General features: G+C 37.6%; 1 protein-coding gene and 1 long non-coding RNA gene across 2 annotated transcripts in view; one reads left to right on the top strand and one right to left on the bottom strand.

Moving 5' to 3' along the window:
* LOC115223419 (putative glutathione-specific gamma-glutamylcyclotransferase 2) overlaps nucleotides 1-6,013 on the bottom strand; it is a 47,542-nt gene extending 41,529 nt beyond the window's left edge. Inside the window, exon 1 of the mRNA XM_029793949.2 lies at nucleotides 5,253-6,013. Within this exon, the coding sequence (XP_029649809.1) occupies nucleotides 5,253-5,387 (135 nt within the window). The 5' untranslated portion in view covers nucleotides 5,388-6,013. The remainder of the gene's footprint in view (nucleotides 1-5,252) is intronic.
* A 134-nt stretch (nucleotides 6,014-6,147) lies between these two features.
* On the top strand, nucleotides 6,148-19,348 carry LOC118767683. The gene is made up of 3 exons (XR_005003594.1): nucleotides 6,148-6,229; nucleotides 13,328-13,332; nucleotides 19,337-19,348. It is a non-coding gene; the product is annotated as an uncharacterized LOC118767683 (long non-coding RNA).
* The last annotated feature ends 215 nt before the right edge of the window (nucleotides 19,349-19,563 follow it).

The raw sequence follows: 19,563 nt of genomic DNA, 5'->3' as shown, positions 1-19,563 counted from the left end.
ATAATAATAATAATAATAATAAAAACACCAGGACTTATAATAATAATGGTAATAATAATAAAAACACTAGGATTTACAAGTATATATAACATAATTTTGTATAACATAAATAACAACAAACTTATGGGAACAATGTGCAATGCATGTTCATAGATGAACAACAACAACAATAGTTTCAAATTTTAGCACAAGGCCAGCAATTTTGATAAGGGGGGAAGTCAATTACATTGCCTCCTGTATTCAACTGGTACTTATTTTATTGACCCCAAAAGGATGAAAAACAAAGTTGATCTAAGCAGCATTTGAACTGGTGTATTACAAGTAATGAGAAGAGGATTGCCAATGTGAGAATGATTTCCATTCATGTGTTTTAATTTTTTTTCTTCATATAACTTGATTTCGTTTTGAAAATGAACAATGTGGTGTGTTTAGTTTAATGGCCTATCATCAAGTTTCTTTGTCCCAAGAATCGGCAAGACACACAGCAAGAAATGGAAACAAAAGAAGAAAAAATCATAATAATAATAATTTACTAACCACATGGTTCCGGATTCAGTCCCACTGCGTGAAACCCTTAGGCAAGTGTCTTCTACTATAGCCTCAGGCCGACCAAAGCCTTGTGAGTGGATTTGGTAGACGGAAACTGAAAGAAGCCAGTCATATATATGTATATATATGCGTGTGTGTGTTTGTGTGTCTGTGTTTGTCCCCCTAGCATTGCTTGACAACCGATGCTGGTGTGTTTATGTCCCCGTTACTTAGCGGTTCAGCAAAAGAGACTGATAGAGTAAGTACTGGGCTTACAAAAGAATAAGTCCCGGGGTCGAGTTGCTCGATTAAAGGCGGTGCTCCAGCATGGCCGCAGACAAATGACTGAAACAAGTAAAAGAGTAAAAGAGAGAGAGTAAATGATGATGATGATGGTGATGGTTAATGCTTTAGGCACAATTCCAGTAGTTTTGAGAGAAGAGGGCAAGTAGATGCCATCAACCCTAGTATTTTACTGGTATTTTACTTTATCAACCTGCAAAGGATGCAAAACAAAGTTGACCTTTTTAGGGTTTGGAATTAGAATATGAAGAGCTGGAACAAATACCACAAGGTATTTTGCCTAACAGCTGTTTCTAAAACAAGCACAAGGCCATAAATTTTGGAACACATGGGGAGGGAAGTTAATCAATTATACTGAACCATATAAAATGACTGGTGCCTCTAAAAATTTGCACAATATGGTAATCAAATATTGTTCAACTAATTTCATGTCACATTTTAAAAATTGTCAGCCGGAGACACACATCACTCTCTACCGTGACTACACCTAATTCTTAGAATGATTCGAAACTATAACTAGTATTGCAGGTCCAAGTGAGACCCAAGCAAAAACATGGTGAAAAAATACAAAATATATGGGTGTGACTGTGCGGTAAGAAACTTGCCTCCCAACCACATGGTTCCAGGTTCAGTCCCACAGCATGGCACCTTGGCCAAGTGTCTTCTGTTATAGCCTCAGTTTCCATTTACCAAATCCACTCACAAGGCTACAAGGTGCCACGCTATATAGCATCAGCACCAGCCAAGCACTACCTTGAAGGGTTTTAGTCAAACAAAATCAATCCTAGGACCTACATGACACCAGTTGTCAAGTGGTGATGGAGGGGGGACACAAACACGCAGACACATACAGATACACACACACACACACACACATATATATACACGTGTATATAACGACGGGTTTAGGCGCAAGTGTGGCAGCATGGTAAGAAGCTTGCTTTCCAACCACATGATTCCAGGTTCAGTCCCACTGTGTGGCACTTTGGGCAAGTGTCTTCTACTATAGCCTCGGGCCAACAAAAGCCTTGTGAGTGGATTTGGTAGTAGGAAACTGAAAGAAGCCCATCACGTGTGCGTGTGTGTGTGTATACATGTGTCTGTTTTTGTCCCCCAACTATCACTTGACGAATGATGTTGGTATGTTTACATCCCTGTAACTTAGTGGTTTGGCAAAAGCGACAGATAGAATAAGGAACAGGTTTATAAAGAGTAAGACCTGGGATCAATTTGCTCGACTAAAGGCAGTGCTCCAGCATGGCTGCATCAAATGACTGAGACAAGTAAAAGAATCTCTATATATATAAACGCCAAAATGTCTGTGTGTGTGTCCTTTATACAAATTCACAATTTTTCAGTTAGAAGGCTCGCACTTTCTATGGTCATTTAAAACCATCCAAGGGTGGTCGTGCACATATTTATATTTCCCCAGTCACCCTGCAAAGCCATTAAAAAATCAATAGAAGTGACTTTTTTGTGAATTTTCTATCCAAAACCCAATCAAAATGCTCGAAACTTGATACGCCAATTGAATGCCAGCTAGCTGTATGTGATTGGTCGGAGATTTGGACAGTACTCGCGTGTATGTGCGCACGCACGCAGCTGTATATGCATGCACTAGCACTATGACCCGGCAACGCCGGGTCATAGTGCTAGTAAAAGAATTAAAGAATATATAATGTGTGTGTGTGAGTATGTGTGTGTGTATGTGTGTGTGTATACACATATATATTTAAACTTTATTAATAAAGCTGCAAATATATCACAAAAACTTTAACTCAGTGTTTCACATTCCCATCCATTGGACAGTTTTTATTAATAAAGCATATTACTCTACTTCCGGTATTTGACTACTATTTTTTCCACCTTGTTTCACATTTATGTGCTTACTCTGGTATTTATATATATATATATATATATATATATATATATACACGCAGACACATACACACACACACACACACACACAATGGGCTTCTTTCAGTTTCCGCCTACCAAATCCACTTGGTCAGCCTGAGGCTATAGTTGAAGACACTCAAGGTGCCATACAGTGGGACTGAACCTAGAACCATGTGGTAGGGAAGCAAGCTCCTTACCACACAGCCACACCTATATATGTGTGTGTGTGTGTGTGTGTGTGTACTGCAACTTAGCAGTTTGGCAAAGGAGACAGATAGAATAAATGGCGGGCTTTACAAAAATAGGTTCTGGGGGTCAATTCATTTCACAAAAATTCTTCATGGCCACAGTCTAAGGACTGAAATAGGGGCCATGAAGAATTTTTGACCCCAGAACTTATTATTTTTGTAAACCTGATACTTATTTCGTTAGTCCCTTTTGCCAAACTGCTAGGTTATAGGGACATAAACACAACAACACCAGTTGTCAAGCAGTAGTGGAGGACAAACACAAAAACACATACACACATATATATATAAGGGGCTTCTTTCAGTTTCTATCGACCAAATCCACCCACAAGGGTTTGGTTGGCTCAAGGCTGGAGTACAAGACACTTGCCCAAGATGGTTGGGCAGCATTGGGTTGTCTAGCAATGTTGGGCTGGGGACAAACACTCACATGCTTATATGTATATATACGATGGGCTTCTTTCAGTTTCCACCTACCAAATTCACTCACAAGGCTTGGTCGGCCTGAGTCTATAGTAGAAGACACTTGCCCAAGGTGTCATGCAGTGGGACTGTACCCGGAACCAAGTGGTTAGTAAGCAAACTACTTAGTAAGTAAGCCACTATTGCGTCTATATATATATATATATATATATATATATGTATATATTATATAAAATTAGAGACAAAACCACTATTAGGCAAATATATATATAGGCGCAGGAGTGGCTGTGTGGTAAGTAGCTTGCTAACCAACCACATGGTTCCGGGTTCAGTCCCACTGCGTGGCATCTTGGGCAAGTGTCTTCTGTTATAGCCCCGGGCCGACCAAATCCTTGTGAGAGGATTTGGTAGATGGAAACTGAAAGAAGCCCGTCGTACATATGTATATATATATATATATGCGTGTGTGTGTTTGTGTGTCTGTGTTCGTCCCCCTAGCATTGCTTGACAACCGATGCTGGTGTGTTTATGTCCCCGTTACCTAGCGGTTCGGAAAAAGAGACCGATAAAATAAGTACTGGGCTTACAAAAGAATAAGTCCCGGGGTCGAGTTGCTCGATTAAAGGCAGTGCTCCAGCATGGCCGCAGTCAAATGACTGAAACAAGTAAAAGAGTAAAAGAGATATTCGTGCGTGTGTTTATAGATATATGTGTGTGTGTGTTTATAGATATACATGTGTGTGTGCACTAGTACACATTTTGTCTCTGTGTGTACACATACAGGCACGCCCACACACATACAAAACACGGACGTGTAATACAAGCACACACAATCACTCGATGCTGAGTTTCACACATGTGAATCGCTGCACCGAATGATCAACGCGGTCCATTTTGTTCTATCCCAACAGCGTATTTGTTACGTTGTAGACATTATGCAATATATATATACACATATACACACGCACACACACGTTAATAGTGTTTTGGATCGATGTTATACGTGTGCTGGATATTTAAATATCTGCGCTGTATGAATAAACAAAATGTAAACATAAACAGTGACTATATACAATCTTACCGGTCAACGTATGTGTGTGTGTGTGTGTGTGTGTCTATAGATATATAAGAAAAAATACGATTTATATATATAAGAAATACTAGGATTTATATATATATATATAGACTATTTTATTGAGGCCGAAAAAAATTCACAAATTGTTTGTGAATATTTTCGGCTTTCATAAAATAGTATTTTACTCTGCCTTTGGTATTCGAGTACTATTTTACCCACCTTGTTTTGTACCTATGCGCTTACTTGTGTATGTGTGTATATAACACACACACACACGAGTGTATAACACACACACACACACACACTGTATGTGTGTGAAGAGAGAGAAATGCATTCACAAGTCAAAACACAGATGTATGTAGGTATATATATAATAATATATAATATATATATATATATATATATATATATATATATATATATATATATATATATATATGTATAGAATTAAATATAAAATATAAATTACAAAGTGGGACAAGAACGCAAAAACACACAAGGAGACGACACAAAAAAACAGACGGGTCACTCGAAGCCTCTAATCTTCAGTCGGGAACCGGATCATCTTAGTAATATATATATGTATGTATACCAAGGTTTTCAGCCCAATGTTTACATGCTATCATATACACGTATAGACCTATATTAGTAATGCTTAAGTCACACTGACAACGAACATAAGAAATAGCATAAGATAATATGATATAATAAAATATAAGCGAGAAAGAAAAATGATAAAAAATTATAATTATAAAAACTATTTGTTGTCGACGTACTTTTTCGGGAACCCCGCGGTGATCTTCACTGCCTTGCCAAAATCTGCGGACATATCCTTTGATGTAGCCAACCAGCTTGCTCTTGTAAGGGAAATCAACTTTCCAGATCAAGGAACCGTATCCAAACACCCACATATCAGTGTGCGAACGTAGACAAGTAACCAATTGTTGGAAATGGTGTTGTTGCTCCTCCAGAAACGGTCCTCTAAATTCTAAAATGATTACAAGGAGTTTAGTTAGGCTTTTTTTCTTTTTGTTTGTTTGTTTCGTTTTGTTTTGTACTTCCAAAAAGTCCTAATGACTCGTCGTGGGACGAGAAAAGACAGGATGGGTGGAAGAATCGGTCTGTTGTTGTTTTTTTTCTTTTTCTTTCCTTCAGTTTTTTTTTCTTCTTCTAACTAAAAAAACTATATAAAATAAAAATAAAAAAGCTTAACGTGGTGTTGGTGTTGTCGTTTAGGTTCCTATACTTTTTTGCTGGTCGGCTTTGGCCTGAAGCCAAAGCCAAAAGTTTATAATCAGTAAAAATGTAAGCAAAATAATAACAATAATAGTAATAATAATGAAATAAAGACTATTCGAAGCCCAATGATCGAACGAATAAATGGTTTGAATGAAACGAAAGGAAACCGTATCCCACCGGTATGGTAAATAAAATGTTAAATATATATATATAATATATATATATGTATATTACATGATATACTTTTCCAAGTCTTTTACAAGGACATTGCCGAAAAGTGAGACAAATAAAAAGAAAGAGAGACAGAGAGAAAAGTAAATGAGAAATAGAGATAGATAGATAGATAGATAGAAGAAAGAGGGGGATATATAATATATCAATGTAAGAAAGGGGGAGTGTGTGTGAGAAAAAAAGAAAGAAACAGGGAAAGATAGAGATAAAAGTAAAAGAGAAAGATATAGAGAGAAAGATAGAGAGAGAGAGAGACTAAGTTAATAATAGATTAGTGGGAGTGGTGAGAGGAGGAGAGACAGAGAAAGAGAAAGCGAGAGAATGGTTTAGAATAGAAAACGAAAATAGAACGGAATAAAAGAATATCTGCAGAGGAAAAGATTCGATTGTTTGTAGATGCATTGAGATATAGAGAGAGGGGGTAAGGAAAGTAAATAAATATAAAGGTTAATATGAGAGAGAGAAAGAAAAAGGGAGAGAAGAGAGGCGATTATAGAATAGAAAACGAGGAGAAAGGAAGAATAAAAGAATAGCTGTACAGTAAAAGATTCGATTGTTCGTTAGTTGCGAACGTGCGCGTATGTGTCGGCGTATTTAAACGTGTGTATGTGTGTGTTTGTGTTAGAAAAAAAACTAAACGTGAGATAGATAGACAGATAGATAGATAGATAGATAGATAGATAGACTGGTGGGTAGATAGACATAAACAGAGAGAGTTTGAGAATGAGAGAGTGAATGACTTTAAAAAGAGGCAGCCATAATAAATGATGAGAGAAGATGGAAAGAACGAAAGAAAGCAGAGAAGACGAAAGCAAGAGAGAAAGGTAGGCGAAACTGACTGAGGGAAGGGTAGAAGGAAGAGAAGAGTTAATGAAATAGTGGGAAGTGGCGATGGTTAATGGTGAAAGACAAAGGGGAGGAGGAGTTGTGGGAAGAGAAATAAAGGTTAAATGAGGGAGGAGATAGACACGAAGAGAGGAAAGAGTGAAAGAAGAAAAAGAAATGATCAAAAGACGAAAATTGAAGATTAAAAAATTAGATTAATGCAGGGGAAAGATAAATAGTTTGAAGGAGAAAAAAAAAGGACGTAGAGGTCGTAGAAAGAGGGTGAGAGGAATAGAGAAAGAGTTAGAGATATGTGGGAGGGGGAAAAATAAGAGTGTACAGTAGCGGGAGAGAAAGATTGAGAGGGGGAAAAAGTAGGAGAGTTTAGTGGGAGTAAGAAAGCGGTGTAAGAGAGAGAGAAGGAAAGATTTAAGTGGGGAAGAGCAAGAGAGAGAGTAAGGTAAGAGACAGGGAAAGAGAGAAAGAAATATGGAATGATAAAATGAACTGTTAGAAACGAAGAGAGCGATACAACTATGATGTTGATGTTGTTTAGCCCTAGGTCAATCGTGATCCAGTAAACCTGTGATCCAAGGTAGTCAAGTAAGGTCCGGTTGCCAGACTTAGGTACCCTGGGGGGGTTTCAGTATATTCTGGGTTGGTTGGCACTAATTTAAAATAATGCTCAAGTGGGGTTTCGAAAAACCTGTATCCCTATAAATCTGAGGGTGCGCCACTGAATAGTAAGGGGACAGACAGTGCACCCTCTCGGCGACGGGCATGAGTCAACCTCTTTCTCTTTTACTTGTTTCAGTCATTTGACTGCGGCCATGCTGGAGCACCGCCTTTAGTCGAGCAAATCGACCCCGGGACTTATTCTCTGTAAGCCCAGTACTTATTCTATCGGTCTCTTTTGCCGAACCGCTAAGTAACGGGGACGTAAACACACCAGCATCGGTTGTCAAGCAATGCTAGGGTGACAAACACACACACACAAACACACACACATACACATATATACATATATATACGACAGGCCTCTTTCAGTTTCCGTCTACCAAATCCACTCACAAGGCATTGGTCGGCCCGGGGCTATAGCAGAAGACACTTGTCCAAGATGCCACGCAGTGGGACTGAACCCGGAACCATGTGGTTGGTTAGCAAGCTACTTACCACACAGCCACTCCTGAGTGCTCTTGTTGTTATTGTTACATGATATGGAGAATTGTTAAAGCATCGTAGATATTCACTGTTACACTTATCGGCGACTCTTTACGTTCTGAATTCAGATCCCAAATTCCCGAATTCAAATTTATATATATATACACATACATATAAGCCACTACACACACATTTTTTCTCTCCTTGTTTCTTTCTGTGTCCCTTTCTGTAGAAGAGCGTAGGCTCGAAACGTAAAAGACATTTTCTATTCCTGAGCGCTATACTAATACATCTGTTTGTTTTGTACACCACCTGTCTTCGTCTTTTGTTTTTTTTCGTAAACTCTCCCTATATATATATATAATATATAATTATATATATATATATTATATATATATATATATATATATATATATAATATATATATATATATATATAATAATAAATATTAGGGAATAAATCCAAATTTACAGGGAAAAAATCAGATTTAGGATTAAATCCAATTTTATAGTAAAATATTATAAAATATTATTAGAGACAAAACCACTATTTTGCAAAACAAACAAGGAAAGACTTAATCAATACATAAAATTTTAATATAGTCAAAAAAACCGCCACTAATAGGGAACTATTATTGCTATTTATCATGAAACTTATTATATAGGTAAAGTAACTTCATAATTTGAAACTGACTTATTGGAAGTCCACCTGAAGATTGTCGATCAAGACAAGAAACAATTGTAGTGGCGGTTTTTTTGACTATTTATTAAAATTTTATGTATTGATTAAGTCTTCCTTGTTTGTTTTGCAAAATAGTGGTTTTGTCTCTAATAATTTTTATATATATAATATATATATATATATATATATATATATATATATATATATAGAGAGAGAGAGATAGAGATAGATAGATAGATAGATAGATGATAGATAGATAGATAGATAGATAGATAGATAGATAGATAGATAGATAGATAGATAGATAGATAGATAGATAGATGTGTGTATTTTTCTCCGAAGGGAAGATTATATATATATATAATTTTTTGCAGGATCCAATAGAATCGAGGTATAAAGATACCAAGGTAGAGTCAAGGACAGCATGCCTGTGTATCAACGGTTTGTATGGGCATTTACGTTTTTACTAGATTATATACGGATTTGTCCTCTCAGTTACGCATGCATCCGCAAGCATAGACGAAATGCACACAACGTAACGTATACGTAAAAGCACGCAAGAGTATACTCTGGCATGCAATCCACGGTCCACTGTAGGCTCAAGATCCAACGCAGGGAAGGTTCCGAGCGTGTTGTAGTATAAATACTAACACAAATGGACTGAGGTTCACTAAAGCTGTTTCAGACGTGTTTCATTGATGAACAAATCCATTGCATCATGTAAAATAAAAGCCATTTTCTTCAGGTGAATAAAAAATTAAAATAGAATTTATATTTGACCTACAGATTTAAAAAATAATTTTTGTAACTAAACACTTTCAAACTTCGGACACTGGTAGAATGTGTCATATAAAACATGTTTTACTCTTAGCATTTTTGAGAAAAACTTATATAATTATGAAGATATTTCACCTTAAAGTTCTCGTATTTCGGTAATGTCACCCAATCAATGACGTGTATTCAGCTGAATAAAATTAATGCCGTTGTTTGTCAACAACAACTATCGGCGGTGTATTTTTCGTTTGTCACTGTTAATTATGACGCCGTTCGTGCGTTTGTACTGGATTTAAGGTTTTAAGCTTAGGATTTTAGGGTTAGGGTTAGGGTTTTAGGATTAGGGTTAGGGTTTTAGGGTTAGGGTTGTCATAAATAGCAGTGACAAACGAAATATACTCCGCCGGAAATTCTTGTTGACAAACAACAGCAGTAATTTTATTCAGCTGAATACACGTCATTGATTGGTTGAATTTACCGAAATACGAGAACTTTAAGTTGAAATATCTTCATAAATATAAGTTTTTCTCAAAAATGCTAAGAGTAAAACATGTTTTATATGACACATTCTACCAGTGTCCGAAGTTTGAAAGTGTTTAGTTACAAAAAAATTATTTTTTAAATCTGTAGGTCAAAAGGTAAAGATCCCCAAATGGGAAGTGGTATAGCAATAGGAGCCAGAACATTTTACATTTGTTCCTTTCAGGGCCGACTGAGTACGTCATTTTCGATAAAATTACGAAGCAGGAATACAGAAAGTTTCGTTACGTACAAGTGGCATATATATTTTTCACTGAGAGCTGACCTATATTCAGAATTACCTTTTTGGCAGTCGACATTGGCAAAAGATTTACTGCCTTTGTTATACTTTTCGTTGCTGGTTGCCTTTTGTGAAATTTCCATTTTTCTCTGTGCACTAAAAATGTTGCTCGTCTAGTCGAGGTGGTGGTGGGACATTTCTTTCTCTCATTGTTAAATCTATTCATTTGAAATTAATGCTCGTGTTTAAAAATGTTCAAAACTTTCAGAAGCATTCGTCTGACTAAGAAGACGTGTTACATGACGGAATATTTTCAAAATGAAATGAAAATATCGAAAAACTTTATTTTTCCTTCACCAAGATAAAGAATGTACATACCCCAAAGCGTAATAATCCCAAGACAGATATTTTGTCATTAAGTACAAGCACGGTAATCCGTCTCTTACACAGAGCATTGTTTGAACACGTTCACAGTCGTAGTCGTAAGCAAAACGTTCAAATTGCTGTTACTTGAGATTTCTGGGTGATCCATAAAATAGCTCGAATAAAGCAAAACAGCAACGACTGCCTCGTAATTTTATCGTAATTTTATTGCTTGTTTAGCCATGATATGGAAGCTTCTAACTGAAATAAATGGAAAGAAGTTGTATGATCACCTTGAAAGAAATGAACTGCTGGCAGCTGAACAGGAAGGATTCATGAAGGGAACAAAATCTGGTCTCAGGGCTACGTTGTTAAATCGGAACAACTGTGAGCCTCAATCGTATCATGGAGGAGGTAGTCCTCTTGATGCTTTATGTTTTTGCTCAAAAATTTCCTTCAATATATTTGAAACTCGTAGCATAACAATCCATCCTTCCCTCCCCCCTCCATCCATCCATCCAGGTTGGGCGAGTCACCTGGATCAATGTAACTCTTCCACGCTAGACGACCCAATCGAGCGATGTAGTATAAATACTAACACAAATGGACTGAGGTTCACTACAGCTGTTTCAGGCGTGTTTTATTGATGAACAAATCCATTGCATCATGTAAAAAAAAAAAAGCCATTTTCTTCAGGTGAATAAAAAATTAAAATAGAATTTATCATTTTTCTCTCAAAAAGTATAGAATGCATATTGACCTGGCTTTTAGTGATCTAGCTGAAATATCTACCTCTGCACACCAAGACATCGGATGATAGCAGTATTTTGCTAACTGAACTTGCTGATCCTGTTCATCCTTATAGCATCAGGCTATATTCTCCATTGACTCAATAAGTTTACCTGCCGAAATAGTTCCCATCCACCATGCTGCTTCCCATAATTTCAACATACACTGGCTAGGATGGTTTCATGCAATTCAAGCCGTAGCGGGGACCCTAAAAAATTACTATTATTCCGGACAGAGCATACCTAAGAAGTGGTTCCTCACTCTTCAAAACTCTGAAACTCCCGCGCCAGAGTTCGATTCCCAGGTGGCATAACATTAGAAACATATAGGGGAAATTCAAAATGTAATTATAGTTAAAACAGATCTTTTATCTTTCATCGTTTACTTGTTTGAGCCCTTAGACGGCGGCCATGCTGGGGCATCGCCTTGAATAATTTCAGTCGAACAAATCAATCCTGGTACTTATTATTATTATTATTATTATTATTATTATTATTATTATTATTATTATTATTATTATTATTATTATTATTATTATTTTGTAAAGCCTGGTAGTTATTCTATCGCTCCCTTTTGCCGAATTGCTAAATTACGGGAACGATGACACACCAACACCGGTTCTCAAGCGATTGCTGGGACAAACACATACACACACACACACACACGCAGATGTATATAAGATGGCCTTCTTTCAGTTTCCGTCTTCCAAATCCACTCATAAGGCTTTGGTTAGCCCCAGGCTACAGTGGAAGACACTTGTCCAAAGTGCCACGCAGTGGTACTGAACCCGGAACCATGTAGTTGGGAAGCAAGCTTCTTATTACTCTTTGAAACTATAACAGAATAAGATAATGACAGAACGAGTAAAGCGAATCGGTCAGTTCAAAGTGTAAATAAGGGCAAAGTTATAATTATGAGAGGAAAATGATATAATTTCAATAATCTGGTTAATTATATAGGATGTAAATTTATTTAAGAGTAATTTATGGTGATAGATGGGTTAGCATAAATCTAATTAAATATCTTGAAGGGACGACTATAAGGAAAGGAAGAATGGTACTCAAGAAAAAACAAACAAAAACAAAGAATAAAAATCTGCGAGAAGATAATAATATATAATTGGGAACAATGAGAGGTTACATAAATGGATTAATCATAGTTATAGTTCTGTGGTGTTTATGCATTGTATGTGCCTGTAATGAAAATTGTTGGTGTTGCTTATTCATAAAAACAATTAATTGGCGATCATTTGCACTTTAGTAAACGAGTTGCGTATTTCAACATAAATTGGTCCGAATCAAATGTATTTGGACGATTTAAAGCTACATATGTCTTTCATATATAATAACAAAAATTTTGCTTCTTATCTCATCCGTCTGGAATGTTTTGGTTCGGCCTTTGAACTCCTTCGGGAGCCGAGAAAGAGAAATGTCTAATTGCTTTTCCCATTTCATATGAAGACCTCAGGACCAGATGAATGTTTGGTGCAGCATGACATGAAATATTCTCGACAAAGCCTTTCTTATTCATCCGGAGAAAACAAATACAATCCTTGTCTTTGTGAAGAATTGTACATATTGGAATAGCTCGTTGCACCCCATTTCCCCCCCAAAAAAACAAAAAAAACTGACCTATCATATTGCTGTCCACAAAGGAGTTCTCTTGTAGATTATTTTAAAATATCGTTAGTTAGCACTATTCCATAGATTTGACGGAAGTTTTAAATTTCACAATACTCACATCTATTGCGACGAGTTGATTTACATTCGACACATAGCCACTGGTCACGATAAGGCCTAGCAGCCGCCGAGTTGCTCTCCACTATGTGAACTGAATAAGCCTAATTTATCATCTAATAACAATTATCTTCATTTAGAAGCTGTTACTACGTCGTCACTAAGTATTTAAGAGTCTGACTGGCCAGACAAGCACTTTGTGTCTCTGAAACTTTTAGTAACGCAAACTTGTGTCAACTTCTACATACATACATACATACATACATACATACATACATACATACATATATAGGATTAGTGGAACAAACAATAAAAATAGTATGTATATTACAATTTAGTTTTATTTCTAGATTTCTTACCAATAGAGAAAAAGCCGGTTTCTAACCTAGATCCAAGGCTTCTTCATTGGAATTATCAAAGAACATCAGCAGGGTATATGTGCATGTAGGTGTGTCCGTGTGCAATATTTGCAGTCATTGCATGTACAGATATGTATGTTTTGTTTCACGTGTGTATACTCATACATATTGTTATGAAAGTTTTCCATATTTTGACAATTCTGTTGGTGGTTTGTATCTATATTCTTCTAATTAACTTTCTCCTTTCTCAATCATAAGCAAAATTTCCCCAAACGTTCAACATATCTTCACTGAATGCGCTCACGCAACCAATTCACACACACACACATACGCACACAGATATATATATACATACTCGTTGTTATTGGTCATGTATGCATGCAAGTGAGATCAGTGACTTTTCGTCACTGGGAAAAGGATATATGAGTTTGCATTGGGACCCCTTCGCATCGAAGACCGGTGATTGTCGTGCGCTGACGACGGGTAAATACTCAGAAACTTGGGTCCGTGCGTATCACGTCAGGTCGACGATGGGAAGGATGGCTTCCTTTTGCAAATACTGATAGGGCAAAGAATGTGTGTCAATAGCCAGCTGGAGGAGATGTCCTCCTGGGGCTACAAGCTACAGTAGCATCCAACCTTAGTGGTTAGCCACATTTAAGTGGCAAATATACTTCACATTGTCGTGCAGCTACTGTTTATACCTCGCTCAGAGATTTATTATTGCTATATATATATATATATATATATATATATTATATATATAATATATATATATATATATATATATAAGTAATACTAAGCAATTAAGGGTTTAGCAACGAATTGCCTCACCAACACACCGAATTTAGAAATAGCAGTCAAAGAAATATAGCTATTCCTTCTACTAAAAGGGAGATCTCAGTAAAAACACAGCACTTGAAGGCAAACACAGACAGGTAAGAAAGAATGAAATGACGGCAATCTATCATACAATTTTAAGTTACCTACGGACATACGTTTCGAAATCAAGTTTTAGGAAAGCATAAGAATTAGAAAATTCTACCTTACCCAAACTTCTTTTCTCATCGGCGTAGGATACTACAATTATGAATAATTGTATATTAAATTTTGAGATACTAGAAGGCATTTTCTCAACTCAGTGTCAGAGCGAGTCAAAGCATTACCAGTACCACGAAATTCAAAGTGTGAATGAAAGTTTGTGTCACCAGCCCCCGAGGCAATTCGTTGCTAAACCCTTAATTGCTTAGTATTACTTAAATTTTCCTCAAATGAGGCTTTTACATGCCGAAATCTACTTGGTGTAATTGATAATTATTCCAAATTAATTAATTTCACCCTTTATTGTTACTGATAACCATATTTTATCCCAGTAAATGACCACAGCATCTTGTCTTGGCTACACGCGGATGGAAGGGGGCTGGTGACACAAACTTTCATTCACACTTTGAATTTCGTGGTACTGGTAATGCTTTGACTCGCTCTGACACTGAGTTGAGAAAATGCCTTCTAGTATCTCAAAATTTAATATACAATTATTCATAATTGTAGTATCCTACGCCGATGAGAAAAGAAGTTTGGGTAAGGTAGAATTTTCTAATTCTTATGCTTTCCTAAAACTTGATTTCGAAACGTACGTCCGTAGGTAACTTAAAATGTATGATAGATTGCCGTCATTTCATTCTTTCTTACCTGTCTGTGTTTGCCTTTCAAGTGCTGTGTTTTAATGAGATCTCCATTTAGTAGAAGGAATAGCTATATTCTTTGACTGCTATTTCTAAATTCGGTGTTTGGTGTGGTGAGGCAATCGTTGCTAAACCCTTAATTGCTTAGTATACTTAAATTTTCCTCAAATGAGGCTTTTACATGCCGAAATCTACTTGGTGTAATTGATAATTATTCCAAATTAATTAATTTCACCCTTTATTGTCACTGATATATATATATATATATATATATATATATATATATATATTATATATATATATATATATATATATATATATATATATATACATATATATATTACATATATATATATATATACATATATATATAGGAGTGGCTGTGGGTAAGTAGCTTGCTAACCAACCACATGGTTCCGGGTTCAGTCCCACTGCGTGGCATCTTGGGCAAGTGTTTTCTGCTGTAGCCTCGGGCCGACCAAAGCCTTGTGAGTGGATTTGGTTGACAGAAACTGAAAGAAGCCTGTCGTATATATGTATATATATGTATGTGTGTGTTTGTGTGTCGTGTTTGTCCCCCTAGCATTGCTTGACAACCGATGCTGGTGTGGTTTACGTCCCCGTCACTGAGCGGTTCGGCAAAAGAGACCGATAGAATAAGTACTGGGCTTACAAAGAATAAGTCCCGGGGTCGATTTGCTCGAATAAGGTGGTGCTCCAGATGGCCACAGTCAAATGACTGAAACAAGTAAAAGAGTAAAAGAGAGAGTGAATATATATATAACAAATATGCGTGTGTATGTGTGCGTGCGTGTGTGTGTGTGTGTGTGTGTGTTGTGTGTGTGTGTGTGTGTAGTTTAGGTAATTACCAGCTGTTTCCTTTTGAAGCACATCTGCTTATTCTATTATCACAATCAATATGTATTCATTATTACTGTTGTATGTAAATCAAAGTCACAATAAAATCGACGATTATGGAAATATTTATTTCCAGAGTTGTTGAATAAACAAAGCGGGAAAATGGAAATTTTCTGGTTCTATTCATTCGCCATTACTCATGTTTCGTTTTCCAATAGGAATCGCAAAGATTTACATGTGTTACACAGACATGTAAGGAATTTCCTATAACAGAAATCGTCAGACAGAAACGTTTTTTACCAATTTTTTTCTCTGGGAAATTCCTTATGTCTCTATATAACATGTAAATCCTTGTGATTCCTGTTGGAAAATGAAACACGTGTAATGGAAAATAGATAGTACAAAAAAAGTTCCATTTTCCTGTTTCATGTGTATATATTTATATATATGTATATGTATATGTATATGTATATGTATATGTATATGTATTTGTGTATATATATATATATATATATATATGTATGTATGTATGTATGTATGTATGTATGTATGTATGTATGTATATATATCATCATCATCATCATCATCATTTAACGTCCGCTTTCCATGCTGGCATGGGTTGAACGGTTCAACTAGGGTCTGGGAAGCGAGAAGGCCGCACCAGGCCCAGTCTGATCAGGCAGTGTTTCTACAGCTGGATGCCCTTCCTAACGCCAACCACTCCGTGAGTGTAGTGGGTGCTTTTTACGTGCCACCGGCACTGGTATCACAGCTACAAATTCCATTGATGTTGATAGATTACGATTTTGATTTTGATCTTGATCTTCACTTGCCTCAACAGGTCTTCAAAAGTGGAGGTTTGTGTCCCAAGAAGGAAAGGAATGCATAGGGGGGCTGGCTACATCCCAGTGTAGGCCACGGGATTATGGCCTCAGTCCTGCCGGTTCCTCTACGCATAGCATGCTTCCATAGGTTTCGGTCTCTAGTCATTTCCTTGGTGAGACCTAAAGTTTGAAGGTCGTGCTTCACCACCTCGTCCCAGGTTTTCCTGGGTCTACCTCTTCCACAGGTTCGCTCAACCGCTAGGGTGTGGCACTTTTTCACACAACTATCTTCATCCATTCTCGCCACATGACCATACCAGCGCAAACGGCTCTCTTGCACACCACAACTGATGCTTCTTAGGTCTAACTTTTCTCTCAAAGAACTTACACTCTGTCAAGTATGAACACTGACATTACACATCCATCGGAGCATACTGGCTTCATTTCTTGCAAGCTTACGCATATCCTCAGCAGTCACGGCCCATGTTTCACTGCCATATAGCATAGCTGTTCGTACACATGCGTCATACAATCTGCCTTTTACTCTCAGCGAGAGGCCTTTTGTCACCAGCAGAGGTAAGAGCTCTTTGAACTATGCCCAGGCTATTCTTACTCTAGCAGTTACACTTTCAGCGCACCCACCCCCGCTGCTGACTTGGTCACCTAGGTAACGGAAGCTATCAACTACTTCTAGTTTTTCTCCCTGGAATGTGGCGGAAGATGGTCTCTGCGTATTTTCAGTGTTTATTACTCCCGAGCATCTGCCACATACAAAAACTATTTTCCTAGTTAGCCTTCCTTTGACATTGCTGCACCTCTTATGTGTCCATAGCTTACACTTGGTGCATTTTATAGAGTTTCTACCTGCGCCTTTTCTACATATCGAGCAGGGCCATCTACCTGAGGGTGTTTGTGATTTGTCTACCTTCCTACTTATTAGAACTTTGGTTTTAGCTAGGTTGACTCTTAGGCCCTTCGATTCTAATCCTTGCTTCCACACCTGAAACTTCTCCTCCAGTTCTGATAGTGACTCAGCAATTAGGGCAAGGTCATCAGCATAGAGGAGCCAGGGGCAGCCTGTCTTGAATTCCTCCGTTATTGCCTGGAGGACTATGATAAATAGGAGAATGTATATGTATGTATATATATATATATATATATATATATTATAATATATATATATATATATATATATATATATATATATTATGTATATTATATATATATGTTAAAAATGTATATATATATATATGTATATATGTATATGTATATATATGTATATATATATACAATAAAAATATATATATATGGGTGTGTGTGTGTGTGTGTGTGTGTGTGTGTGTGTGTGTGTGCGTGGTGTGGTGTTGTGTGTGTGTGTGTGTGTGTGTGTGTGTGTGTGTGTGTGTGCGTGCGTGCGCGTGTGTGTGCGTGTGTGTGTGTGTTTGTATGCTGCACTCACTCACAAGATGGCGGACGTGTGGACGCAAGCACCTTTCACTCTCCACTTGCAATGATTGTTAAATTGGGAAAGACGCCTGTTGTTCTGAATAACGTTTGCGCTTATGCTTGTTTCCTTCAGGCGCTTTGCCAAAAGAGTAAAAAGCAGCTGTAGGTAGAGGGGTGGAGTGAGAAGAATGTGAGATGGAAGAGGCAATTATCACCGCTACAGATTTTATCATTCTTTAAACAAGAAGTCACTTCCGTGAATGTCTCAGACCTACTGACTATCTGTTGTGACACTCTGTGTGTGTGTGTGTGTGTGTGTGTGTGTGTGTGTGTGTGCGTGGCACGTGTGTGTATTGTGTCTGATACATACAAGCTATACCAATCTCATTACTCTTTACTCTTTACTCTTTTACTTGTTCCAGTCATTTGATTGCGGCCGTGCTGGAGCACCGCCTTTAGTCGAGCAAATCGACCCCGGGACTTATTCTTTGTAAGCCCAGTACTTATTCCATCGGTCTCTTTTGCCGAACCGCTAAGTGACGGGGACATGAACACACCAGCATCGGTTGTCAAGCAATGCTAGAGGGACAAACACAGACACACAAACATACACACACACATACATATATATATACATATATACGACAGGCTTCTTTCAGTTTCCGTCTACCAAATCCACTCACAAGGCATTGGTCGGCCCGGGGCTATAGCAGAAGACACTTGCCCAAGATGCCACGCAGTGGGACTGAACCCGGAACCATGTGGTTGGTTAGCAAGCTACTTACCACACAGCCATTCTTCTTGGGTTTCTGCTTGTTTTTGTGGATCTTCTGTCCACCAAGGTGGAGTCCCAGTCGCTTTTTCTTACAGTTCTTTCCTTCTCTACTTTGCATTTTAAGGCGACGAGCTGACAGAATCGTTAGCATGCCGGGCAAGATGTTTAGCGGCATTTCGTCCGTCTCTATGTTCTGAGTTCAAGTTTCGCCGAGGTTGACTTTGCCTTTAATCCCTTCGGGGGTCGATAAAATAAGTAACAGTTGAATACTGGGGTCGATGTAATCGACTTACCCCTTTCTTGAAATTGCTAGCCTTCTGTCAAAATTTGAAGCCAATATTATGTATGTCTAAGGTGGTGAGCTAGTAGAATCGTCAGCACGCCGGACAAAATGTTTTGCGGCATTTCGTCTTGGGTTCAAATTTCACCGAGGTTTATTTTACCTTTTATCCTTTTGGGGTCGATAGAATGAGTGCCAGTTAAGGCAACGAGCTGGCAGAAATGTTAGCACGCCGGGCAAAATGCCTAGCGGTATTTCGTCCGCCATTACGTTCTGGGTTCAAATTCCGCCGAGGTCGACG

Source organism: Octopus sinensis, linkage group LG23 (genome assembly GCF_006345805.1).
Source record: "Octopus sinensis linkage group LG23, ASM634580v1, whole genome shotgun sequence".
Classification (NCBI taxonomy): Eukaryota; Metazoa; Mollusca; class Cephalopoda; order Octopoda; family Octopodidae; genus Octopus; species Octopus sinensis.
This window is presented reverse-complemented; position numbering and strand designations above follow the sequence as displayed.